General features: G+C 35.2%; 2 protein-coding genes across 16 annotated transcripts in view; both read left to right on the top strand.

Moving 5' to 3' along the window:
- Window positions 1–18085, top strand: part of milt (trafficking kinesin-binding protein milt) — a 52317-nt gene extending 34232 nt beyond the window's left edge. For all 14 annotated transcript variants that reach the window (XM_073088175.1, XM_073088161.1, XM_073088173.1 and 11 more), the window contains 9 exons: window positions 3142–3340; window positions 6581–6711; window positions 7445–7534; window positions 9560–9765; window positions 10228–10416; window positions 11124–11266; window positions 12939–13094; window positions 15008–15158; window positions 15515–18085. In XM_073088175.1, coding sequence (XP_072944276.1) covers window positions 3142–3340; window positions 6581–6711; window positions 7445–7534; window positions 9560–9765; window positions 10228–10416; window positions 11124–11266; window positions 12939–13094; window positions 15008–15158; window positions 15515–16250 — 2001 coding nt within the window. In that variant the 3' untranslated portion in view covers window positions 16251–18085. The remainder of the gene's footprint in view (window positions 1–3141; window positions 3341–6580; window positions 6712–7444; window positions 7535–9559; window positions 9766–10227; window positions 10417–11123; window positions 11267–12938; window positions 13095–15007; window positions 15159–15514) is intronic.
- A 925-nt stretch (window positions 18086–19010) lies between these two features.
- On the top strand, window positions 19011–25867 carry LOC140753417 (intraflagellar transport protein 81 homolog). 2 transcript variants are annotated; one of them, XM_073087992.1, is made up of 11 exons: window positions 19011–19309; window positions 19937–20142; window positions 20280–20467; window positions 20723–20844; window positions 20934–21065; window positions 21893–22024; window positions 22908–23108; window positions 24144–24263; window positions 24353–24520; window positions 24742–25128; window positions 25540–25867. In XM_073087992.1, the coding sequence occupies exons 1-11, from the start codon at window positions 19163–19165 to the stop codon at window positions 25705–25707; spliced, it is 1971 nt and encodes a 656-aa protein (XP_072944093.1). In that variant the 5' UTR covers window positions 19011–19162; the 3' UTR covers window positions 25708–25867. The 2 variants fall into 2 exon arrangements, with proteins under 2 accessions (XP_072944093.1, XP_072944094.1); XM_073087993.1 differs by having other exon boundaries at window positions 19014–19124.
- Window positions 25868–27715: the final 1848 nt, after the last annotated feature.

Raw genomic sequence — 27715 nt, 5'->3', positions numbered from 1 at the left:
TTTTATCATGCGAAAGAGTCAGATAAAAACGTAATAGGTAATGGAATTACAATTGACTAACATAATATATGTGAATGAATTATTAGTACAGTGACATAAATTACAGTGGTTATCTAACAAAGACTTATTTAAATGTATATTTGTACAAATATAATTCATAAATTAAGGTATTAATATTACAATTTGGAAATTAGGGCGCTAGTGTTAATCATAAAATTCATAAAATTATAAGCAATGATTCTACATATACCTACCTTATACTTAACACAAATAAATTATTTAATTTGATTTTTACCCGACTGCCAAGGAAGGGTTATGTTTTTCGCGCGTATCTTGTATGTTTGTCTTTCTTTATTTGATCCGATCTAACAAACGGCTGGATGAATTTCAACAGTTAAAGTGTCATTATATTTGTCTCAATGACCCGAGTGTCCTTAGGTAGGTGTTAGTAAAAAAAAATCAAAATGGCGGATTTTTGGCGCGAAATAGTAACACATTTAAAAAAAAAAAGTTAACCGAACCTATCGAGTAGGGTATCAAATGAAAGGAAATTAAACGGAGATTTTAAAAACATATTTGTATATATATAAAACAGTAAGGTGACTGACTGACTGACTAACTAAATGACTTTTTCATTTTTCAGAAATCAACGTACAGCCTAAACCAAGGACCTTACAGTTCTGAAATTTTGCACACAGGTTCTCTATATAGCTTGAATAAGTACTAAGAAAGGCCTTTTGGAAATTCTACCCTTTAGAGGGTAAAATAGGGGAAAACAGTTTTTTTTAAATCCTTTAATTTTGAAGCAACTACTATAAAATTTTGTATTTGGCGTTCTAGATAGGAATAAGGACGCACTTATTTATCCCCCTCCGAAAAATCAACCCCGTAGAGGGTAAAATAAGGGTTAAAAGTTCATTTGAACAATCGTCAATTTTGAAGCAAACACTATGACATTTTGTATCAGGCTTGTTGGATAAAAATAATGAAATGCTACCTCTAACGAGGTAAAATAATGATCGAAACTTTGATTTACTGAAGTTATATATTTTGTAGACCGTAAATGGTGAATTTTTTCGCAAAATAGTAACACGTTTTAAAAAAGTTAACCAAACCTATCGAGTAGGGTGTCAAAATAAAGGAAATTAAGAGGAGATTACACATACATTATATAATATATCTTATATATAAAATTCTCGTGTTAGTTACCGTACTCCTCCGAAACGGCTTCACCGATTTTCACCAAATTTTATATACATATTCAGTAGGTCTGAGAATCGGCCACTATCTACCAACACCAAGTGATAAGGTTTGTTCATCCTTAACATTTTTTTTATTTATATGGCAACACAACGTTTGCCGGGTCAGCTAGTACATATATGAGTATATATACACATCGAGATGACTGTCTGACTAAATGAGAGAGTTGATGTGCCAGAGATCAACGCAAAGAGAAACCGCTGAACTTAAGCGTGCTGGAATTTTACACATAGGTTCTTTATATAGCGTAAATGAACACTACGAGGATAAAATAAAATAGGATAATATTGTTTGAACATTTTTTGTTTTTGAAGCAGACACCTACTATGAAACTTTGTATTTGGCTTTCTGGATAAAAATAATGAAATGCCTATTTCACTGCTTTTGCAAATTCTACTTCAGCCTTTTTGGTGCAGTCGGGTTTTTGATTTTTTAAATTAATTACTTGTTATAGATAGAATTATGCGGCTTGAATTAACCTTAACATAATGGTTAAACGTGTACATATACTAAAAGCATAAAACTATTACTTTGAGTACAAATCAATAAAAATGAACTACTTACTCCTTTAGTAAACATAATAATTATTATGTATTTTGCATAGACGGATGACATTATTACATTTCTATTTACCTTTTGTTGACTCTGCATGAACAGAAGCCGCCATTTTGGATTAGGTATAAGCTTTATTGAAACATATTATGCCTCCCTGCCAATAAAGATTTAGAAAACAAGCTTACAAATTGGGGGTATTAGAATAAGGTTTCCAATTAAGCTTGGTTCAAATCCGATGCACGTTCAAATAGTTTTTATGTTAATCCGATTACCGTAAAGTCATTAGGAAGTTAACGTTAACGTCGCGACTAGTTAACCACGTTTAAGGTTTATTTGAATAGAGAGTTTCTCATGAGTTTTACATAGTAAAGATTAAAGTTGTTTACTTTGTGTTACCTAATGAGCAAATATATAAGTGCTATAGTATATTAGTTTTTGTTATAAAAAAGAGTTGAAAAAATATGTATATTTATATCTCTATTTCTTTTATTTGTTGTTATAATGATAACATTTATGTATTATGTATGCTTTATTATCATGCGAATAAATTTAAACAAATTGTTATTAACTTTTTGTGAATGTGTTGTCTCCGTATATGTAAGCAATTACATTACCTTAATAATATTCCAGGTATCTTATATTGTTACGATAAGAAAACATGTGGTCAGTCGCCAATGCGTCTTATTATTGTTGCATTATTATTCTGAATCATTTTCTCACACTAAATCACGCAGATTAAATTTATTTACGTATGATCACAAAAGAAAGACTCGACTTACATAGTAGTCTTAAAAAAATGAAAAATTACAGAGTTTATTAATTGGCTACAATACGATTTGAATTTCTTAGGGTGGTCTGAAAATATTTTAAGACAATAAGAAAACGAAAAGTTATGTTTTAATGCGCTTTCAAACCAACGTATTGTCAGCTGTTCAGATTGCTGTGGCTCATTTATGTTCCAGTATGAATGTGAAAACATTTGTTAACAATACGTGATACGTGTCGTTTTATCGATTCAATGTAAATAAAAGTTAATTATGAGTGAACTACGTTACGCGTAACGTTTGAGCAAACGCACTTATATCAAAGCGGAGAATCAGTCGCTGACTGTCAGCGCAGATTACTCGGTTTCCTATTGATATTCTACTATTATTCACTACTACACGATGCGTAATTCAGTTCGCTAAACGTAGTGTTGTCAGTATAGATTTCGTGTATACGGGGCTAAAGGTGAGCCTAAATACGTTTAGTTCGAATGCGTATCACAAAATAGAGCAAAATAGTGAGTGCAGTCTGCAACGTGACGTTGTTTCACGTTCCTTGCAGGTGCTAACAAATGACACAGAGGAGGGCACACCCCCGGAGGAGCAGGAGGCGGCCACGGCGTTGGCGCTGCGGCGTCGCACCGGCGCGCTGGAGCGCGAGAACCGCGCGCTGCGCGACGAGGCCGCGCGCCTCGCCGCCGGCGCCGACAGCGCGGAGCTCGCCGAGCGGCAGCTGCTGCGCGACATCGCTACGCAACTCGGTAAGATCATACACCGATTTTGTTTTGGTTAGTTGGCGGTTGGTTATATACAGGGTATTTTTTCAAACGGGCCTTCAGAGTCAAATCTGAAGCTATAAGAATTAGCGAAAATGCTGAAAGGAGTTACGAGGCCGATTTTGATAAAAACTAAAACTATATCATTAGATTTCTAAAAATCTATTTCCTTAGCCTTATCGAACGAGTTCATTTTGAAAAAACAACACACCTTGCTTCCACCATTAGATAGTGTCGCTTTTAAGGATCAAATTCTGGAAAGTGATATTTGGCAAACTAAAGCAAAAGGCTAATTTTAATTTGGCCCTGAAGGCCCATTTGAAAAATTTACCCGGTATAGGTTGAAATTGAAAAATTGAGATGTGATAGATTTTTTTTGGGTTTTGACTTCGGAGGCATTACCATCACACCTGTTTCTGTTAATAATACGCGGTTCAGCGCTGCTGTGTTTCGGTTTTGAAAGGTGTGATAAGGGAGACATACTTATCCGAGGCTTTCCAGCTTAGTTCGTAGATGTAGTAACCCATCTGTGGCCGATCTCAAGTAGGACTCTTGTGTGGCAGCAGTAACCACTTACCATGCTGCACGCATGCTGATTTGCTACTTCTGTATTTTAAAAAAGGAACTAGCGTAAAACCGTAATATTAAAATTGTAGAATAAATTAGCGTATGTAGCTACATTATACGCAAAATTACGCAATGAAATGATTTATATGTATGATATCGCCAATATAAGAAAGTTTGGCCAATTTAACCTATAATTTGAATCGTGCCATTTAGCCTGGTTCCGATATATTTTTACCGAACTTGGTTAAAAATAGCTACATATCGTGTAGTATTGATACTATTCCAGAAATACTAGGTCATGTATGAACCACCCGCTTGTTTCAACAAAATTGGGACAAGAATGTTTCAGTTTGCCAACTTATTTATAAAATGGGTTATGTGTCTATTTGTTATGAATTTGCAACCTTATAAATTGTTTATATTTTGACTATGTTATATTATGAACTATTTATATTTATATCATGGACTTATTAATATTTTAAACTATGAATTTAATTGTAATTCAAAATAATACAATCATTGTTTAGCTGAAATTTAAACAAAGTAAACAAATAATGCATATAAATATGACCCAATAAGTTTATCGTTCTTAATTGAAAAGAATTCAAATCGGATTATTAAATTTATCAAGAAGGATGTTGTTAAAGATTTGATAAAGACACCTAATTATAATGGCACGTACGGATAAATTCGATTGTTTTGAAAGATAACAGTTATAGCATTTTTATTTTATATATGCCGACAATTTTTCAAGAAAAAGATAAAGAAGGAAGAGAGAAGAAAACAAGCAAGGTGGATCAAGGTGGCCTAGCAGCGTGTTTTCTCTAAGGCTTGCACCCTGTCAGACCATACTTGTTCTAACTTGCTTACGATCTACGTAGAGAAGAATGAAGAATGAAGAAGGAATAAGAAGAATATAACATGAAATACTGATGATATATGTTTGATTACATTGGCATTTTACAGTACATTACATTTTTTATATAATCCTTTTACTTTTATATAACTTTATAGTCAAATATACATCTTTAAAGCATGATAAAATTTGTCGCGATGCTAACCTCGAAAGAAAACCGTGTTAAGGTCATGTTACGAGAGTGACGTGATGTTCACATTTAACTTTAATTTTATTAACATCACGGAAAATGAATGTTAATTTATAATGCATGTCACATATGCATTACGTCACTACTGGTTCAGTTCTGAGTAACGCTTCATATAGTATAAGTACTTAAAGAAAATAAATAAACTCTCGTTGTCTCCTTGAACTTTGTACAGAGATGTGATACGTATAAATATAGTTTTATGTATTATTTAACTTTCAAGCAATCACGTGTACTGAAGTACCTACCAATTTAATGTATGCATGGGAATTTTTTTTATCAATATAATATGTTGATGAAATGCACAATCTGATCATTTGTATAATCTAAATTAGAATAAAAAATCAAGTTAATCAATATACACAATTTAGCCATCTGCTAATTAGTGAAAGTATTCGTCTTATTTAACATGAGAAGGTTATTTTAATATTAATGTGTCTGTACGGGTTTACTTCCAAAATATTGATATTTTTAAAGGGTTTCATAATAAATTTATAAAGTTACCTACACGATTCTTGGAAAAACTGTATCTAGGGGCGCTACTAACACGTTCAAAATCCCGAGTGAAATACAATTTTAAGTATATGCCTAAGTGTATTTAAAGTTCTGTAACTTTAGATATATCGGTAGGTTAACACTGACCGATCGAAGACGCACAGGTTAAACTTCGTTATAATAAATACATTTACACAGTTATAATAATACAATACAGGCGAAACATTGATCGCCTGTCGAAAACCGAAATTTGATTAATTCTAGGAGGCAGAAATTGACAAATTTCGAATTTCTATTAAGCAGAAACTTGGGTAGATTGATTACTGATAATGACCGTTTATCAGGTAGGAGTTGTGTTCTCAGGTAGGTATCAAGTCCTTTACATAATTTAAATGAGGACTTTAAAATTATATTCTAAGCCTCCTTACTCTTAATTAATAATTGTATCATCCAACACTATTTCAATAATGAAATAAATCAGTAAGTGGGTTGTATCGCAAATTATAATTGTATTACTCGCCATAGTGCCGCAGCGGAGTGCTTAGATAGGGGCCCAATCTAATTTCGTCGAGCCACCCTCTTTTCGTTGGATCAATAGTGTAATACGAATACCGCATTATTCGCGTGGCGCGTCTTTTGTACCTAACTTTTATGGGTACTTTTCCAGGCAATTTACTAGCCTTTACCTAATATCGACTAAAATGTAAATGCTGTTACTTACTGAAATAATATTGTACGCTATCTAATATTCACATGGAGAATTATGTTAATGATATTTGAAATTAGATGTTAATGCGGTAAAAGTGGCGTATTAATCTTAACGTGAGAGTATGTAATGGATTCATGTTTGACTCGTTTACATAACTATAAATTATTTTCTATATGTAGTATCTTTTTCCAAATGTAGTCTGCCACAGAACCTGCCGGAATCACTTATTGTATATTTTTTTTTATTTTTCCAAACTTTTATTTCATTTCTATGTGTGTACAGTAAAGACATAAACGTGTCATCTTATATTTCAATTCTTCGACTTTAAGTTTGTTTATGTAATTTCTTCAGCCAGTGCAAATTCGGAGGCTAACGTCCTGGGTTCGGAGTTGGCTGAGGAACGGCAGCGCGCCGCCGATCTTCAGTATCAGCTCGAATCTACCAACTCTAGGCTACTTGTTTCCGAACGAAATTTACAACAGGTAATTATATCTTAAATGGTACAAAGATCGACATAGATTGCTAGTATAGGACGTACGTATGTATAGTCCGCGTAAAACTACTAGTCCGCTCTTGATATAGAAATGAATCACGTCGCCATAGCAAATTGTATCACTACACCTGCTCGCAACAACTTCAGAGCGGGCTAGCAGTTGGACGCGGACTATACCTATATATTATTGGCTAAGTCCATTCCACGGGAATTATTGAAATTATCCGCATATTCGTAACAATATTTCAATTATTTATAACGATAATGCAGTTTTTTTTTAATTTAATTGCTCTCATAAGTGACTTACATTCTTAATAAACGGTCGATATTATAAATTAAAATGAAGTGTTAAGTAACCATGCCCTTTCCCTTTGATAAATAAACCCACAAATTTAAATTGCGTCCTCAATATGTCACTCACATCTGATCAGTGGAGATAAACGGGCCCTTTACATAACTTGATCTAGTGTAACGGTACCTTAAGGTACTTTCCATCGAAACGCTTAACGATGTAAATTGATTGATTTGAATAAAGGTAAATAACCTATTAACCCTACCGGTAATAAATTATTCGTCGCTGACAGGAGATGATGGGTAATTATTTTACGGTTTCACTTGGCGTGGTGCCTATTAAGTGGGTGGAATTTTTCACCTTTATTCTTTTTTTAGTGTTGACGCTAATCATCCGGCATTATATTTAATATGTAATTCTTTTTGCGTAGCTAACTGTGGAACATGAACACACGCTGCGAATCCTAGAAATAACAAGAGAGAACCAAAATGCTCTCGCAGCAGAACTGGCCGACATGAAGGTGGGTAAAGTTGTAAGATAAAGTCCTTAACTAAAATTATTTATAATACACATAATTATTTATATGACACATAAAAGTATTATGGCTGTAGTGGCATAACCCCGATGGATGTCACTTCAAGTGCAAAAAATGCAAGAAAATGCACATTGCATAAATTGTTTTGGTTTGTAGGGTATTGTATAGTTTTTATCCAGTGGCGTAGCTAGGTAACCAAGGGCCCTGGGGCAAATAAAAAAATGGGGCCCCACTGCTATGGAAACTGATTAGGTTTTATCAAACAAAAATATGAAATATACAAATACTTTATAAATGCTAAGCTATTTAAGCCCTTTTTTGTGCAGTGCAGGGCAGGTAATAAAAATATTAAACAGTAACAACATAAATTACAATAAATACTGGATGTAGGTTTGGCTAATTAAACGAAATAGGATCGTCAAGGATTTATCATATAAAGGTCGGGCCTAACTGACTAAATAACTATTTTATTTACATTTTTTCCTAGCTTTAGTTTCCGCAAAAGTATAACGTTTCCACATAAATCAAAAATGTTTCACTGTAGGGACATTTGTTCTTAAAATAGGCAGATCGAAGCGTCATAGGACCACGATTGGATACGATCCTATGACGCTAATGTGTCCGTTATATTTTCGCAAGTTACAAACATATATGTCATAACATCGAAGAATTAGTTAATTAACCAACTAATTCTTCCATGTTATGACATATGTATTTATGTATAATCCTTAAGGATTAGTATGCAAATGTATGAAAAAATACGTATTTTCTTCAAAATTTTCCTTTTCCTTTAATTTGTCACATAACATTACTTACTTAAATAAATTAAGGGTCCATGTGTCGGCGCACCCCGATTTGATACGATTGCGCATTAACATGCCGATCAATACATTTATTGATTTATATATATACTCCTATATGTCTACCAAACCGCAATATACTAACAAATAAACACAAAAAAACATATGTCTGCAAACTATTCACATTTGTGCATAGGTGGTCTGCAATAAAGGATACGCCCTTAGCCGGTTCTTACGGCACCCACGGAAAGAGAGGGGGAGGCCCTATTTTACAACGCCGGGGCCCCACAGCGGACTACTTCCGTTAGGTCGCATTCTAGCACTCCATATTTGCTCATTATTTCCTTGCATGATTGGTGAACAGTCCATGCTTGAGTTAGTTGAGGTAAAACTAAGTACTAGTACAGAAAGAATTTAGGGGAATTCCCTAGGCATAAGTGGGGTTGCAACATTTCATATTTATTTTGAAAATGGGAGAAATTTCCAAAAGTTCCGTTCGATCGAGATTTCTGGTAAGGGTTCGAGGGCCCCCTGAGTTTGAGGGCCCCGGGGCACTGCCCCGCCTAGCCCCTAGGTAGCTACGCCACTGTTTTTATCTCAATTCTATTCTTTGAATTGTAATATGCAGTAACCTTTTATTGCGTAGTAGCAGAATACCTGCTGTTTTTTATTGATATAATTCAAACAAAACAATATTTTATTGGTAAGTCAACTTACTGAAGACTAAGGTTACTAAAGCAATGTTATTCCACTTCATCTTTTTGATAAGAAATTACTTGTTTTGTTCTATTGTTCCTTCATCTGCCATACAAACAGAATGACAATTACTTTATTTCTATCTACAAACGGATATGTATTGTATGAAAAAAATTACGATTTATTTTGTATTTTCGAAAGTGTGAAAATAAGTAAATGTTTTTAAAAAGTTGCCCAAATGCGAGGTAAACTCGCACAAGGAGGTTACCTTACCATCAAATTTTCAACATTTTTTTTAAATATTTGTTATCATAGAAGCTTTTGAAGTAGGCAAATGCATTGTGAAAATTTGAACTGTCTACCTATTACGATTCAATAGATACAAGCGAAACACGTTGAAAAGTAGCGGTTTCTTATATGGCGAAGTTTTTTTTACCATATTTATGCTACTGCAGGTTTATTTTTATGGTGTGTTATTATAATGTATTACTTGAGATTGTATGTTATGGTACAGGAGCGTTACGCGGAGGTGGCGGCGCACCTGGCGGAGGCGCAGGAGGCGGTGCGCGCGGCGCGGCGGCGCGGCGAGCCCGCGCGCGGCCTCATGCCCAGCGTGGCGTGCGCCGCCGGCCTGCTGCCCGCCTCGCTGCACCGCGAGATGCACTCCTCCGTCTACTCCGAGCTCAGCCTCGACTCCGGCATCGGGGACCCGCTCGCGCAGTATGTATTGCACTATTGCATTTATATTGTGCTACTGTTAGGCAGAGGTCTTCGTACACAATAATGCACCCCGCGGTGGCGCTATAGGTGGTAAGCGTGGCGCTAAACTGTAAGATGCGCTCGTCCACCTACTCCGAGCTCAGGCTCGACTCCGATAAAATGATAGTCCGCCATACACCATGCTGACTATATGCCGATGCTCACTATGTGGAGCCTGGCATTCTTTACAATTATTAGTGCAGTATGTCAAGTAGGTGTTATATCCGCACATATACATATATCGCCGTGCCCCAGAATTGAAACTTACTAAGTTAATTATATAACTACTAAAACATATTATGTGTTTAACGTTAGTGTTCTGAAATTTCAATTCTTTCAAAAATGTATTTTTATATAATTTAGTAAGTGAGATGTTAAATTGTAAGTGAAATTATGAAAATATTATTTTTTTCTCTTACTCAGTTCAAGTATGCAGAAAGTGTTTGAAACCGTGCAGTGCGCGTCGCGGTGGTCGGGGGCTTCTCTATCGGGCTCGGACGTACCCGAGATGGCACCGCCCTCCGCCACCTGTTTCAAACCGCCCGTCAAACCTCCTTCTAGTGACTCCTTCTTCGAAGATGCCTCGGATGCAGAGTCTGAGGATCTTTATCCGTAAGTATTTTGTAATTCGATTACAATAGTGTTAATTTTTTTTGGAATGTCTCAAATTAGTAAGTTTGCTTTACCACACTTTCCAGATTCAATAGAACACAGCGTAAAAATAAATATTGTGCTGTTTAATTATATCTTAAAATTAAACTTAAGTTTTTATTTACTGCTACAAAAAAATAAAAACTATTCTTGCCTTATATTAATAAATACGTGATTGAATATATGCGAGACAAATTGGAATGAAATTAAGAACATTACCTTAATGCATGTTTAAATGTTTGTCGGAAGCTATCTATTTATTTTGTTTTCCTGTATCATTACCAGTTGTGGTAGTTACTCGTAAATCTCGTCTTCCTATTGTCTCTTATCATCGTGTTTTTTTATTATTTCATCGAGGTATTTTCGCCTGATATAGGAGCCTGCTAGAACCAGAGTTGCCTAACTAGCATTTTAATGATTTTTGACCTATCTGTATTTTCGTAATTAAAAATGTTGTATAGTCCGCGTAAAAGTGCTAGTTCGCTTTAAATATTAAGAAATTAATCGCGTTGCCATAGCAAATTGTATGACTACACCTCCTCGCAACAACTTCAGAGCGGATTATACATCTTTACTTTTCTCCATATTGTAAATCGTTTTTTGTAGTCAGACTACTCCGGTTCTAGCAGACTCATATATAGACGAAATGTGTTGTTTCGTTCGTACAGAGGCGGCGCGGGCGTGGGCGTGCCGGGCGCGCCGGGCGCGGCGGAGCTGGCGGCGGCGCTGCGCCGCCTCACGCCGCAGGAGATCAACTCGCGCCGCGCCTCGCTCGCCGCCTCACACGTCATACGGAACCGCAGGCACACTGGTATGGGGACATATTCTTTTTTATATTGGTACCTAACGATAAGGCAGACGGGCTGCCTGGAGAAAGCAGTCACCGTCGTCAATGGACATTTGCAACACCACAGGAATCAATGCATGGCCGGGTTTGAAGGAGAGCTCTTTTTGCACATTTATTGAAGATGTTATAGCGCTCAGGAAATACCTCAGGAGGAAGTTCATTCGACGTTTCGCACGAATGCGGCATAAATGACCGTGCAAACTGAGGTCCAATTTATGTGGATGGAACCTCATCCTTCGGCGAGTGGTGCGATAATGGAAGGGTAATGTGGGCACCAAATCGAACAGTTCCTCAGAACATTTACCATTGTAAAGTCGGTAGAACCTATGTCCCTCCATAGGCTTAAGGGTTCTAACCGACATAATCACGTTAATGTGTTGAACTCTCGAAAAAATATTTCTAAATTAACATTAGCCGTATTTTCCCGACATTTATCCCATTTTCCGAATTAGTTAACTCAATAGAATTACACAAATAGAAAATGGTCTAAATTATTATTTTCATAATAGGTAGGATTTCATAATAGATAGGTAGGATATTTTTTATTTTCATAATATTGAAATAGCAATCAAACATGCAATTAACCTGTCATAAGTGATCCCCGTCGTCCATAAACATCTGTAACAAATCCTTATAGATAAGGGACTTATATCCGAAGGCGATCATAAATGAGTAGCTACTTTAAGGACTGAGATGTTCGACGCATATAACAAACAAAAAAACAAACGATATGCTTTATAAATTAAATATATGTATTGAAAATCTATCCTATCTATCATAGAGTATCTATAATTACACCCATTTCATATCCTTGTATAAGTTGTTTTTTTATGTAAGTAATAAATAGCAAACATGACGAGATTATCTCTTGGCGCATTATTTTAAGTGGTTATAATAGCATGTTTCATGTTAACAGATATAATAAAAAATAAAATAACTCTATAAATATTACCTTTAACATATTGTCAAATCCTTGAATTACTCTGTTTATTTGTTTAGAATATTTACTTAATTTATCGTTCTGATAGTATAGATAGGATAAAAGCTGTATCAGAACAATTGATACTACACTTGAAGTGCAAAATCAGTTTACGTTTATTGGTGCTTCAAAGCGCATGTTGGTGCAATTACAGTATCAGATTGTAAGATAAGTTACTTTTGTAGATTATAGCGTATTATGACCTTATTAACTCAAGATTATAATTATTTTACTGTTATTTATATGTCAAAAAGGTTATGTTTATGTTTATTTGTTAAGTAACATTTTATGTAAAAATTGCTAAAATTTGTGTATGTTTCGTTCTTGTTGCTTTTAATACAAATAAAACGTACGTATCGTATTAAGGCGTTTTAAAATTTGCAATTCATATTTTTTTCTTTAAAATTATTATAATACATACAAAAATGTAAAAATCATAATATGCATTACACCAAATTAAAAATACAGCTAACTACATTCTGTGTCTTATGACGACATGCACAATTAATTGAATTTCGTGCATATTTTTGTAGTTTTGTGTGTTTTACACAATTATTTGTGACAAATACCGAATACACCTGAATACGTAAATCACACGTATTGGTGCATATTCGCCTATAGTCGGCAAGTATATTAATGTGTTATCTGGTCGTGCAGAGCGGGACATCAGCGAGGAGAGCGCGGTGTGGGGCGCGGGCGCGGCGGGCGGCGCGGCGCGCTGGCGGCCGCCGCACAAGCTGCAGATCGTCAAGCCGATGGAGGGCTCGCTCACGCTGCACACGTGGGCGCAGCTCGCCAAACCCAACATGTCAGGTAATATACTGCTATTACGTACACTAATATTATTATCTGCTATAATCTACATTAACATTATAAAGAGGAAAACTTTGTTTGGTTGTAATGAATAGGATCAAAAACTACTGGACTGATTTTTAAAATTCTTTCACCATTCGAAAGATACATTATCCACGAGTAACATAGGCTATATTTTATATGAAATAAGTATATTTGATAAATCGATTTTGAGGCGGTACTAATTTTGCCCGGACAGCTATTGTCTATAAAACATGCTTTATACACTCTTCACCTATAGTGGAATGAGACACAACACAAATCTAAATGAGTCACTCGACCAATATATTTCAGTCGAGGATCAAACTCAGAACCCAGCGCGTGTATGGTGAACACTTCGCCACGTAGATCGTCGAGTTATATAATAAGGATTTTTATTCTTTTATATTTAATAGTCGATTAGACGCAAAATATTTCTTATGACATTTAATACGACAATCAGACAATAACTATTCTCTCACGGTCTTATTCATAAAAAATGCTTATAGAAGGTTTTAAGCACTCATTAGTTAAAGTGTTCAATAAGCTTATAAAACGTTCTATAAAATTGCTTATTCATAAACGTTCCATAAACCTTCTATAACTAATGTGTCGCTAAAGTCAACTATAAATGAAAATGTTGCCATTATAGTGAAGTTCGGCGAACAAATTGACGAATATCCATAGATAAACATCATTAAATGACATTATTTCGTACTAAAAGATATTCTGTCTTGACATTCTTGTCAATTGGTTGTCGATAAAACCAAATCACATGTCAGTGTCATTGTATTTGTAAATACCGCGAATTTAAAAATATTTTATTTGTTAAAATGGGATGTGAAGCAAAAGTTGTTAAAAGATAAAGGAGTGAAAATTGATTGGATATTAATGTTTTATGTAATATTGATATAAATATATAAAGTTAAATTCAATTAAGTTTCGTTTTGTAAACATTCGCAATATCTTATGGCAGTAAACCCTGTATTTCAGAAGGTGTACCAGGACCTCTGCAATCTAATTTACGATCATTACGTACGAGATCAATTATAAAATTTACTGTCGATTTATTAAAGCGATAACGCTTCCTATAGTCTAATGAAAACAGATCACTCTTTGGTGCAATGTTCTTCGAAGTGGACGGTTTTCTAGATTTTTAATAATCTAAGCTTTGTAAAATTTGCATTGTAATTTAAAATAGTGACATAATAATGTTATTTATCGCACATTAAAATAAAATATTTCAAGTTTGTATACAAAATGGACATTGACATGATTTATTAAAAACGTATTGTCAAATTAGGTTAGTAATCACGAATCAGCTGTTGAGAGTCGGCCATCTTTGCCTTATAGCACTGTTATAGTAGGGTTCTGGCCTCTATAAGTTATAGAAGGTTTATAGAACGGTTTAGTGCCTAAAATGCGTTTATGAATAACACTTTTTGACAATCGTACTATAGCAACGTTATAAGTGTGCTATAACTTTTTATGAATAAGACCGTCAGTATTTTACCTCCATTAGTCATATAATATTTTATAGCGATTAATAAAATTTACAAACAATGACTATTTTTGGACACCATCACACAACTGCTTATTCTTTTTAGTTTTTATATCGGTTGTGCATAGTTATAAATACAATTGAAGTTGACTTAAATTAGGTCCAGTAATATTTAGGTTTCTCCGTGCTGTTTAGCTCGCTATAACGGAAGTATATTTTAATACTTTTTTTGTTGAACATTTACTGAATGACTTTTCAAACTTTATGATATATCTGCAAAAACATCAGACTTTTGTTCTGTTTGTATTCCGTAATATTGTATGTTTGACCGTTAAACGTAAGATTGACTTGGTAGCTAACGAGGTATTTCTATTAAATAAATAAATATTTACAGGTCTATTAGAAGAACAAGAGGGCATTGGGGTCCGTGGATCGAGGTCTGCTCAGGCGCTTGGCTTGCAAATGTATCGATTGTCGGACGTTGAGGAAGACGATGATATACTTCGTTTGCCACACTCGAGTCATATCTATACATTCACAAACAGGTAAAATTACAGGTTTTTTTTTTAATAATTAACACCACCTTCATTGTAGAAAATATATTATTAGGGCAATGCTTACAAATTTGTACACATTATTATATAGAGTAGTTTAGTCTCTTAAATTGTATTTTCTTTTAAATTGTAAATATTTTTTTTTTATCAAAGACCATTTATGGTGGTCTCTATTTATTTCTAACAATAACATGTATTTTTAACTATTATTATAAGTATGTTGTGCCTTTTTTATATACTTATAAATTATTTTGTAATTATCTTAATGCCAAATTGTGTGTATTTATTTATTTATGCTGCCGGCTGCCTGATCACAACTCATTGCGCTTTTTTATTTTCCAAAACAGCACCGTGTTACATCCAAACGATGGAAGCCTCGCAGGTAGTAGCGTAAGCAGTATTTGCAGTAGCGGCATGAGCAGCCTGTCGAGCAGCGTGCTCGGCAGCGCCTGGAGCTCGCGGCTCACCTCGCGCAGGACCTCCGCCGCCGTCTCGCCCGTGCTCTCGCGGCGCGACTCCTTCTGCACGCCGCCCTCCCGTCCGCACTTCACGCCGACCGCCACGCCGGCCAACAGCCCCCTGCTCGGCTCGCCCGAGTCCACGCCGCCGTCCACCCCGCGGCCCGGTGACGCGCCGCCCTCGCTGCACGCGCTCATCGCCAGCGGAACGTCCATCCTGCGGCGGCGCTACCTCACCTCGCCGGCGTCCGACGGCTCCCCGGCGCCGCTCGCGCTGCAGACGCCGGGCTCGCTGTACACGGGCCTCGTGCACCGGAGCCCCATGGAGCAGTTGACGTGCCTGAAGCGAACGCTGCGATCTCCCGCCGCCTCGGTCCCCGAGCGATGCGAGACGATCGACGCGCCGCTGGGCGTGCCCGCGCACCCGGGCGAGGGCGCGCTGGACGCGGCGAGCCCGGCGGGCGCGCCGGGCGGGGCGCCGCGCAAGGCTCGCGCGCGCGTGCCGCGGCCGCGCTCGGACCTGGGCTCCGTGGCCGCACCGCCCGTGGCGTGTCCGCCGAGCCACTCGTCCCCCCTGGGCACGCTCAGCACCTTTCTGTTCGGGAGAAAGGGTGGCTTGCTGTGAGAGTGTCGCCGGTGTCCCATCCCGTCCTCGGGTCGCAGGCGGCGACCACTCGATTCTGCGATTGTCGCACCCGACGTCTTATTAAGTTACTTGTGATTTAGCAGTAGGTGCTCCGTTTCGTGGATATTTTATATGTTATTCCCTTGAGTGGGCGTAGTAGTTATTAAATTTACATCGACTGGTTATTTTATGTTTTGAATATGTTTATGTTTGCGAGTATTTTGTTTTTATATTACGACAACGTTTTGTAGCGAATTTATCTTGTTAGGTAGTTGCTTTCGTGCATTTATTTAATTGACCTTGAACATGTAACAAAATTGTGGCTTCCACTAGGAGTTCTCCGGCTGGCATTTTATCTTCTCTCGATACATTCCTTCTGAAGGGCCCAGTATTTCGATTGATTGCTTCCAACGAGAGAAACGATATGAGGACCAAATGTGATTTGAAAATTACTGTTTGATTGTTAGTTGTTGCATTATATCACACGTCAGTGAAGGAAGTTTATTTTGTTCTCGGTTGTTTACTTAATCACACAATTTTCTTAATAATTATCGTAAATTTGTCTTAATATGAAGGTTGTAATATTTATTATGTAGTATATGTACAGGCAATTATCATTTTTTTCTCAAATGATTACATAATCCTGGTTATAAAAATGTATCATTTCATAATTATTTTGAAATTTGCTTTATATCAATTTATATTATTAGGTTTTACGTAGAACTGTTCTGTGTAAATAATGATTGAATTTTCCAATAATTTAGAAGAGTACAAATTATTTATGTTAAATAATCGTTAATTAGCAATAAATAATCACGTTGAAATTATTTTCACTATATAGTGCGTATTAACATTTTTGCCAAAACATTAATTGTACTAATTGTTAGTTGTTTCATAAACATTTTTCATATCTTGAATAATAAAGGGGACATACATTTTTACGTCGCAGCTTCGGCTTCAGTAGATTTTGGTAAACTTTGTTACTAACTCAGGGTCTAAGTATAATCATGGTGCATGCCATAGTTTAAGTAGAATTATATTCAAATTGCGACATCTTAGTTATCAAAGATGCATAGGAATCTGCAAAATTTTGTTTACGATCATACAATTTTTATAGTAGACACCTTTTTATTCAACTAATAGTAGTGTAAAATGTAATGGGGGGAGAAGTGCTGGTTTACAGTATTTGAAATCGTTTTAAAACACAAAAAAAACTTTTCTTTGGTACTTTGTTTTAATTGGTAGAAACATCACGCTATTTAGCGTGTACGTATGTAAATTAAATAAAAGCAGTTTGGTAAAATAGCGTATTAAACGCATGTTTATAATGATGACAGTATATTTATAATATTTTTTTTTAATAGTCAAATTTCTAACATTTTGAGCATATTTTTGAGTACATTGATTTGGAGTAACATTTCAAACTGAATCTGGAGATCAAGGTTCACTTCCCCGCCCCATCGGTGCTAGGTAATCACAATGCCAGTGAGGTTTCTTTAACTAGAGTACGATTGTCATAATCGTACGACGTAAGCTTAGTTTAATTCATCCTGTTGGATTACTTAAGTAGGCTTATAGTTTTTAAAACAAGTTTAAATCTGTTTTAAGAGCATCACAGTAATAATCGTAAGATTTGTATGAAGGTAGTCAAGAGGCTGTGAGGCGATCAATGTGACGTTTTTGGAAAGAGCTAGCTAGGTATGTGAAAAGTAATCATCAATCACAGTGAGTTAGGCACAAACTGTACAGAGTAGGGGTAAATTGTTGAGATTTGACGATAACAACAATGATAGCTATGATTGTATTATAATAGAAATATAATTTATTCCAATATATCTCTGTCGTTTTATTGAATATTTTTTTATTTGATTTATTATGTTGCTTTTATTTTCCCTTCCTAAAAGTTTGCTGCTGGATATAAAACTACCTTTTCTAGAAAGAATCTAACACCAAATGAATAGGAATTCTGCCTAAAGGCGACTAATATGCGTTGCCACTTCTGAGAGCTAAGATGGTCGTAATATGTAAATCTTTCACACCAGACCACTGAAATAAACTGCTTTACGTGCAGAATGCAAAGATCAAGCGCATGAAATGTAGGTATAGTTCGCGCCAAACTGCTAGTTCGTTCTGAAGTTGTTGCGAGCAGGTGTAGTCATACAATTTGCTATGGTGTCGCAATACATTTCTATATGCAGAGCAGACTAGCAGTTTTACGCGGACTATACATATTATACCAAAACAGGACTACATGAGTGCTGCGTAAAATACTAAATCAATATTATTATTTAGAGATACAATTCCGCTGCAATTGTAACATGGGCTCGCGAAATAAATAGATAAAATTGATTGCAAACAGTTAATTGCTCTTCAATGTATTAGTTTAATGATAGCTGAACAAATAAACAATCGGCTCACTTCATATTAACATTGGTATTACATGCTTACTCAATATTCTATCTATAGAAGTACATTATTTTTTGGCTATCTAGGTACGTACATGATTATTATTCTATAGGTGCTTTGAACAATATATACATAATAACAGTTTTGTTAATCTTTGAAGATAAGAATAACACTTGCGTTTATTTTGGAGTTTGGGCTGTACCTAATCAATGTTAGTCCGTACATCGAATTATTTCTTAGTTATATGATCTTCACTGATCTCTAAGTCTGATCAAATTAAATTACCTAATATATTTTGAATTCCTATGCGTACGACTGGTGCGACTTTTGCGGGGGGCGACCGGCCTTTAATGTGCGCTACACTTTAGAAATAGTTTCCATAGCAACTTTCATTAAACACAAAACCTCTGAACGAAGAAACATTTTAAATAGTTGACTCAAAGTTAAACGAAGTCTGAGATTTATTTTGTAAGTTTTTGGATATTAAAATCACGTTTTGTATTAAAATGACGGAGCAAATGAAGTTTATTGTTAGAGAGTTGAATGGCACACTGGGCAGAAACTACGACTTGATAAAGTTCGACGCTCTAGACGAGAAACAACTGCTGCAGTTACTTGTGGACCTTTTGGTGAATTTTAATGCTGGGGAGAAGGTAGGTATTTCGGCTATTGCTTCATGAAACCATTTCTGAAAATCTAAATATTTATTGCTATTGTTTTCATAATAGTTTTGATTCGTCTCCGGCGGCATCACCGCCACACCTATTTCTGCTTCATAACGGCAGTGTTAAACGCTGCATGTTCTGGTTTAAAGAGACATACTTACTTCCAGCTTAGTCCTCAGGGGAAGCAGCGTATCTGTGGCCGACGTTAGGTAGGAATATTTAATCCTGTCTGGGGTTAATTACAAATATCCGTGATTATATGCTCGTCTGCTAGTCCTATCTTATAAAATAATAGATGCGAATGAACGTTAAAGTTAATACTATTGTAGCAAAGGTACATTGCCAGACATTGCACATCAGATGGGCAAAGAATAATTATGACTTTATCTTTTAGATAAAGTCATAATTATTCATCATAATCTAGTCAAGTCATAATTATCTTTTAGATAAAGTCATAATTATTTAATTTCTAAATAGCAAAATATTTAGCGTTAAAGGTGGTTATAGGCTTTTTGAACCGTTTGCGAATTATTATCTATCTTGTGTCAACAAAATGTTATAACAACACATCTTTTGTTAATAGTCCCGTGGAAATTAATTTTGAACTTTTCTTAGTTGGATGTACGCGAGGATGACATGGAATTAGTCTCCGTTCGCCTTTTGGAAATGTTAGGCAGCGTCAAGTACAGGCCGCCTGCTGGAGTCGAGCCTACACTGTTTAGGTCGCAGTTGCTCGCAGGAGACCCACCGACTATCCATCATGTCTTGAATTGGCTGCTATCGAATAAAGAACACGTGAAAAATACAGCGTATCTAGCTAAGTAAATGTTTTTTTATGTTTGGGTTGACAACTTTAATATCAATATTTTTTGTTTATAAAATAGGGCGTATCGTATCGCAATTCGTATTGTATGTAGATACCAAATATTTATTGCATAATTATTATATCATGTTTTAGGTATTTAAAGATTCCTGACATCCCAACAGAGGTCGCTCGTAACAACAATATTCAAGACTTATTAGATTTATATCAGAATTTAATTGACGAGTTTAAAGACGTGCACAAGAGAACGAGAATATTGCAGAAAGAGAGCGCCTCAGAAATTATCAACGACATCAAAGAAATGGCCGTTGAAAGAGACATAGGTACCTAAATATACCTAGATGGATCAAAAATACTTAAAATGTACAACATGTATCGTACAAAATGATGATATGATGTTAATAATAATTTATACGCTATACTTTATATATCAAATAATAAATAATATTAACACCTCTAAACATATCACTTAAATTTAATTTAATATATTAATATTAAGTTTATTAACTTTGCATACCTATAAAGGACAAATTAAAAAGTATAAAGATACCATATAACATTTTTAATTTTCATTCTAGTAATCAAAAGATTAGAGAACGTACAAGTAAATCTCATTGACGTTGGTGATAAAGAGGAGCTTTTAAGGATGAGTAAGAATTTAAGGGTTCAACAAGAAAGGACCAAAGAATTGGAAAATCAGGTAGGTAGATATTATCGAGGTAATATCAGATAATTTCTAACATTTGTTACAAAAAAATCAATGTTTGATTATATTTTATATGTTTTCAGTATGATTTGCAACAATCCCAGGTAAAATTGGCAACAGATCAGCTAAAGAGATATTTAAATATGATTCACGGTCAGAGTGCTACACCGAAGAGTGTGAATGAAGTCATTAAACATTTACAGGAAGAAATACAGGTAGGGGCGATTTCTTTATGTGCCTACTTGATCTGCAGTGTTGTTCTTAAGCAAAATGTACTCTACAATTTTTTTGGGCTCCTGGTTCCGGGTAGAGATTAGACTAGAGGATAGTAAGGGTTCAAGCTCAGTTCTGACTTATCTGAAGTAACTATTGCACCAATCTAAGATAAACGAAACGTATTCCTTTTGTTTATTTATGTCATGATAGATGTAGGTACGACTCTATTCCTTAATTTAAGTTTAACGAATGATTAATATTTGTATTATAAACCATACTAATTTTACCTACTGTATGTGCTGTATAATTACGTTGGTCATACTATTCGAGAAACTACATTTAAGTAAAGCAGTGTGCGCCTTTACTATTTCAAATACCTACATTGCGGGACTAAGTTTCTAACGAATTTAGTATAATCTCGTCATAGATTAGTAGAGATACTTCGCCGCCTTGAAATCGAATGAAGCCACAAACGGCTTATTAGTATGTTCTTTTTTGAATTCTTGACAAATAAAAACATTTTTAGAGAAAAATTACGACTAAATAACTAATACTGCGTAATTTATATAAGAAATAAATAATTATTTCAAATATTTTAGGGACATTTTAGCACGGAGACGTGTCAAAACTTTTTTACGCAACTATTTCAATTCTCAAAACTGGGTACATTTTCTTGTTCGTAGTGAGTAATCTTTACTAATCTATGAAGTTCGTATAAAATTAATATAATTTTCCTACTCATCAAGCGAGATTACTTATTTCCATTTGAATGTAATTAAGACGAAGTTTTACAATTCACAGTAAAACACTGTTCTAATTGTTTCAGTTAAATACTTATCTCATAAAGGAAAAACTGCCGTTGGAAATAAATAACCTGCAAAAGGAATTGAATATCATGCAATATATAGCGACGGAGCAGCACCCCACCCGCTCTGATTTAATTGTCGTTCAGGACAAGGTAATTATAAGGGAGGAAAGTAAGTATTAGCTTATTTGTGACGTAGAGGAAAGTCGAGCCCTGATTTACGAGAGTAATTTGTACAAAGAAGTTTGGGCGCTCACTGCTAGCTGTGTAGCCAGATTTTACAACCTTCGCGACCCAATTTTCATGGAAGCTGAAAGTAAGTACGCCTATTATAGCTAGGTAATGCTTAATAAGAACTCTGTAGCGTAATTTATTGCCTACTTTGAATTTAATATTGTTGGGTATTGAATCCATTACGGTAATATTTATTATTGTGTATGTATGTAACAGTAAAGTACCTACCTGTTTATATGTAACAATTAATTTGAATTAAAAGACATAACATATACATTTGGAACATATGTTTTCGTAGAACATATTACGAGATAGGTAATTTTGTTTAAATAAACAGTGATAGTCTTATACTGTGGTTGAAATTCGGCGTCACAATCTGAGTTTCGAATATTTAGGAAGCACTTTTAATTTTTCGATGTTATTTATGTAATAGAAATCAATTATGAACGATGAAGGTAAACATCACGAGGAAACCTACACATCACAGCTCTTTTAAGTTAAGTCTCAAAGATGTGTGAAGTCAACGCATTTATATTTGGCCAACGCGACCGACTATGGGTTTAACCCCTTTCACACTAAGAATGGACCCGTTTCCACAAATAGGACAGTAGTTACACCCACAAATTACACAAATTAAGTCGCAAAGGTATGTGAAGTCTACCAATACGCACTTGGCCAGCACAGTGGACTATGGCCTAATCCTTCGCATAATGAGAGGTGACCCGTGCCCAGCAGTGGGACAGTAATGGGTTGTTGATGATGTTGATGAAGTCCGCTTATGAAATATCATTCCACACCGTAGATAACGGCGGTGAACAGCGAAGTGGAACAATTGGTGCAACGTCGGCTCGCGGCGGCCGGTCCTCGGGAGGACAAGTTGGCGCCCTTCCGGCAACAAGCAGCAGTTATCCGGCGCAACAAGGACGCGAGTGCCAGCCGTGTCCACGAGCTCGCAGCCACGTTGAAGGACCACGAAGCCACTCTGGCGGATCTACAGTCTCAAGTATCAGTGCCAATTTTTTAGGCACCTACATAATAGAATATCATTGACGAAACTAGTCACGCTCTTTATTAATAAATAATAGATCTATTCAATTACTTAATAAAGATCAAAATTTGGCAATGTCTAGTAAGAGGCAATTGTCAAATGATGATGTTTGGTAGGGTAAATATTAGATAGATTGACTTCCTAATGGCTAATAACGGGGGTTAGTTATTACTAATTACCTACAGATGATTTCTCGAATCCTTACCGACTAGAAATCTAAATAATAATTTTTATCTGTTAGGAATGTGGGTGTTTTGTGCTTGAGTTTTATACACATAAAACGTTTGTGTCATAGGCACACGCCTATGTCACAAATTCTGTGAGGAGTTGTAATTTTTTTTGAACAGAAACTCAATCCGGAACTTGTTTTGCTCAAGGATTTATTATATGAGGATTTGTTTATTATATTGCCCTTATATGAGATATGTTGTGTTGCTTGTGCAATACAGACCTTATTTCATTTCACGACTGTCACGATTACCTTATTGGGATGAAAGTAAGATTTTATGAGCATTGTTGTTATTCTTCTTCTCTTTCTTTTCGGATAATAAAATGAAAATGCAACAATTGAGGAAATAAATTCTTTGATTATCACGAAAATAATACATGTACTTATAGGTAGATAAATTCTTTTTTATCGTAACTCTTACATCAAAGATATATGATTGAGATAAATTGAGCGTTTACTATTATAGGAGGTCAGTTGTGACAATCATCAGCGCGCCGCGTCGATCAGATTGGACATTTTTCCCATTTCGAGTAATCGGTCATTACGCCAGAGCGACGGAGATTCGCTCCGGATAATTTCTACCCTGTTTCCGTTTAGATTCATATCGATATAAAAGCTTTGATGCGAACAGGCTATTAGATAAGGATTTTCTGAACTCTGAATTCCGAAATCAATTTAAATTATCATGACAAATTTAATGAGCATGGAGGGAAAACAAAATAAACACTTTAACTTGTTTAATTTTATCCTTGTCTGTTCAGGTACGACAGCTCCTTGGAGATATGGTTCTTCGAGGCGAGGAGCTAAAGAAATATGTAAATTCTTTACGCACAAAAAGTACCGTCTATAAAAGACAAAGAGCAAATCTCTCGACTTTTAAGGTAGGTTTATTGTTTTTAGAGTGTGATTTACCTGAATGTCGCTAAATAAAATAATACGGCTACAATTTTATGTTGTAACTTTTTAAAAGGTCGAAGCGGGAATTTTAACGAGGACACTTCATATTCTAAGTACCAATGATCCAACAGTAGAAATGGCGTTGGTGAATCATAAAAAAACAAGAGTAGACGATGATGATATTATTGAAAAGAATAAATCTTCAGATTTAGCGAAGAAGTCTTTGCATGATCTATCCCAGGTAAATATTTTCGATCCTTGATTATGTAACTAATTTGTTGTTAGGTAAATAAGCGCCACTAATTTGTGCGTAACGTGGAACAGTCTTTTCTTTTTCTTAACGGTCAGTCTCAGCAAATCGCAACCTGCTGACAATGAAACCATGTGTTTTGATTGATTGACCATCATTGACGAAATTCATTATGTACTCCAATTAAAAATAATACATCTTTTAAATTTAAGGTGGTAGCGCAGACTGCTCAGAAATTATCGCAAGTGCGTCAAGAAATACAGCCGTTAGCTGATAAAATAAAACCCATAAAAGAGAACTTTCAGACCGTTCAACAGCAATACGATCAAAAGAAACGAGTGTATGAAGCGACTTCCATTAATATAACATCGCAAATGGAACCGCTCAAAAATCAAGTTAAAGAGTTGACTGACCAGTTAAATAGTAAGGAGGATGAATGGAAAAACTTGAGGCAAAAGATTACAAAAGCGGAAAGTTTGCAAGAAGTAGTAAAGTTCGAAATGAAAAACTCAATGCAGTCCCCGCGGAAACCATCGAAAATGGAGGCCCTGAAGGAAAGAGTTGCTGATCTGGAAGGAATTGTTAAGAATTTGGAAGAGGTTCGGTTTATGTGTGCATAACAATATCTACAAATTATTTTTGTATTACATAACAAAGATTTAGCATAAAGCAGGCATAATATTCAAAGTTAAATTTACATTGCAGTAATAATATATTAATCCATTACACGTGTTTACTAGCGGAACGTATATTTGTCAAGACAAATTGTGTGATATTTGTTAAACAGTCAAATACGTTAGAGATACAACTTCAATGTATTTCGACATTTTGAATAATTACCTACCGGTAATCATTCAAACCCTACACGAGACTATCGCGGGCAATTAGCAGACTACAATTTAGATTAATAATAAATGTGGCCTAGTTTCTCAGTAGCTTCACAGATTATAGTAAATTTTCAAATAATGCTTGTTGATCCACATTTTAGTAACAATTTTTTTATGTTTTAGGAACAAAGAGCGATTAGTTCCCGGCAAGGTGTGGTGGAGGAGCAAACTAAATTATGGGAAAACACGCTCACACTTTTGCGCTGTAAAATGCGTGTTCGCACAGAACCGGTAGCTCGACAGGAGCGCATGCATATCACGCAACACTCGCAAATGCTAACATTAACATAAATATTACATTTACATGTAATTTAAAAACTTTGAAACTAGTTCACATCTGAATTAGGATCGTAATAAGGACTCTTAGTTTGGACTCTTTAAGGGGTCATTAGTAATATTTAGAGCAATGCTTATTGAATGTCTTCGCAAATAAATAATTTATTAAATGTCATTTATTTTACTAATTCCGCTTAGTAGATGACTTTAGTACAGGATCCCTAGTATAGTTTTCATCATTTATTAATAACAAGCTGATTTTTCGTGAGTAGCTTCGTTTCGACAAGACGCCCAACATTTTTCCTTACAGCAATGTTGGTAAATGGTAGCTTGATGGGGCAGCAAGGATAAAATATGTTGACCGGACGAATTCTAAAAATTTATTACTAACCAAATTTTTCTTTGTTAATTATCAAGATAATTATTTAAATAACGTGAAAAAATATTTGTCCTACAAAATATAAGGTTTTTATTAAGGCGTCCCCCCTCTCCAACATGTATCATAAACAAGGCCATGAAAAATAATTACTAACCAGCTGATTTTTTTTTATTGGCTGTCTACCATTTACATAGTCTACCATGCACATTGTCCTACAAATTACATGGTATGTCATCTCGGACCTACACTTAAAAGTTGTAGTACTAATACTTAATGTAAAAATAATTAGTATCAAGCTGAGTGTTCCAGAATAGCTTCGTTTCAATGAGACGCCCAACAAATTCTCGTACGAAAGTTCTCGATTGTGGTTTATAACTAAAATAATAGGGATGAAATATGTTGATTTGACGAATCAAAAAAAAATATTACTAACCGAATTTTTTTTTATTAATTATCGAGACAATTATCTAAATAACGTGAAAAAATATTTGTCCTACAAAATATAAGGTTTTTTTTAAGGCGTCCCCCCTCTCCAACATGTATCATAAACAAGGTCATGAAAAATAATTACTAACCAGCTGATTTTTTTTTTATTAGCTGTCTAACATTTACACAGCTTACTACCCACATTGTCCTACAAATTGCGAAGTACGTTATTCCAGTCCGCCAGTTTTATAGTTTATTTATATTATATTATAGTTAAATTACAAATCTTGTAGGATTAATAAAAGTTACCTTTTTTTTGTAGGACATTGTTTTATTTAGATAAAAATTATATTATCCTATCACGTGATACCTTTGTCCTACAGTTACTAATAAAAAAAATAATCCTGCGGAATTAACATCTTTTCAGCGTAGGTCCGAGATGACATACCATGCAATTTGTAGGACAATGTGCATGGTAGACTATGTAAATGGTAGACAGCCAATAAAAAAAAATCAGCTGGTTAGTAATTATTTTTCATGACCTTGTTTATGATACATGTTGGAGAGGGGGGACGCCTTAATAAAAACCTTATATTTTGTAGGACAAATATTTTTTCACGTTATTTAAATAATTATCTTGATAATTAACAAAGAAAAATTTGGTTAGTAATAAATTTTTAGAATTCGTCCGGTCAACATATTTTATCCTTGCTGCCCCATCAAGCTACCATTTACCAACATTGCTGTAAGGAAAAATGTTGGGCGTCTTGTCGAAACGAAGCTACTCACGAAAAATCAGCTTGTTATTAATAAATGATGAAAACTATACTAGGGATCCTGTACCACTTGTGAATCTTGTGATCTATGATTCGATTGTGACATTTATTCTTAACTACGTTCAAAACTTGATTTAGCAATCTCTTCGAAGTCTGTTCATTCTCATTCTTCCTGTTACGTGTCACTCCAGTGACAAACTAAAGGTAATTTGCAATGTAGATGAGTCTCTCTCGCTGTTGCGTAAAAGTCACGTGCAATTTCCTCCTATATCGTATTTCCATCGGGAAATTCAATTCGATTTGCTATTTACATTTAAGAACCAAAACGTTACCTGATTTTCTTTTCTTTTGTGTTAACTTTGAAAGAAATCGTTTCAAATTTACGGCAAAGAAATCTTTTAAATAATGTTTAATTTTGGAAGTGCTTATCATTATTAGCATG

The sequence above is a fragment of the Epargyreus clarus genome, unplaced genomic scaffold (genome assembly GCF_041222505.1).
Source record: "Epargyreus clarus isolate Ecla_fem2 unplaced genomic scaffold, WU_Ecla_fem_2.2 ptg000026l, whole genome shotgun sequence".
Taxonomy (NCBI): Eukaryota; Metazoa; Arthropoda; class Insecta; order Lepidoptera; family Hesperiidae; genus Epargyreus; species Epargyreus clarus.
Note: the sequence above shows the minus strand (reverse complement) of the source record. Positions and strands in the feature narration are given on the sequence as shown.

Coding starts and splice junctions, on each gene's coding strand:
- LOC140753417 (XM_073087992.1), top strand. CDS start 19,163: ATGACGGAGCAAATGAAGTTTATTGTTAGAGAGTTGAATGGCACACTG. Junction 20,845..20,933: donor CCAAAGAATTGGAAAATCAG/GTAGGTAGATAT, acceptor ATATGTTTTCAG/TATGATTTGCAACAATCCCA. Junction 24,521..24,741: donor CTTTGCATGATCTATCCCAG/GTAAATATTTTC, acceptor TTTAAATTTAAG/GTGGTAGCGCAGACTGCTCA.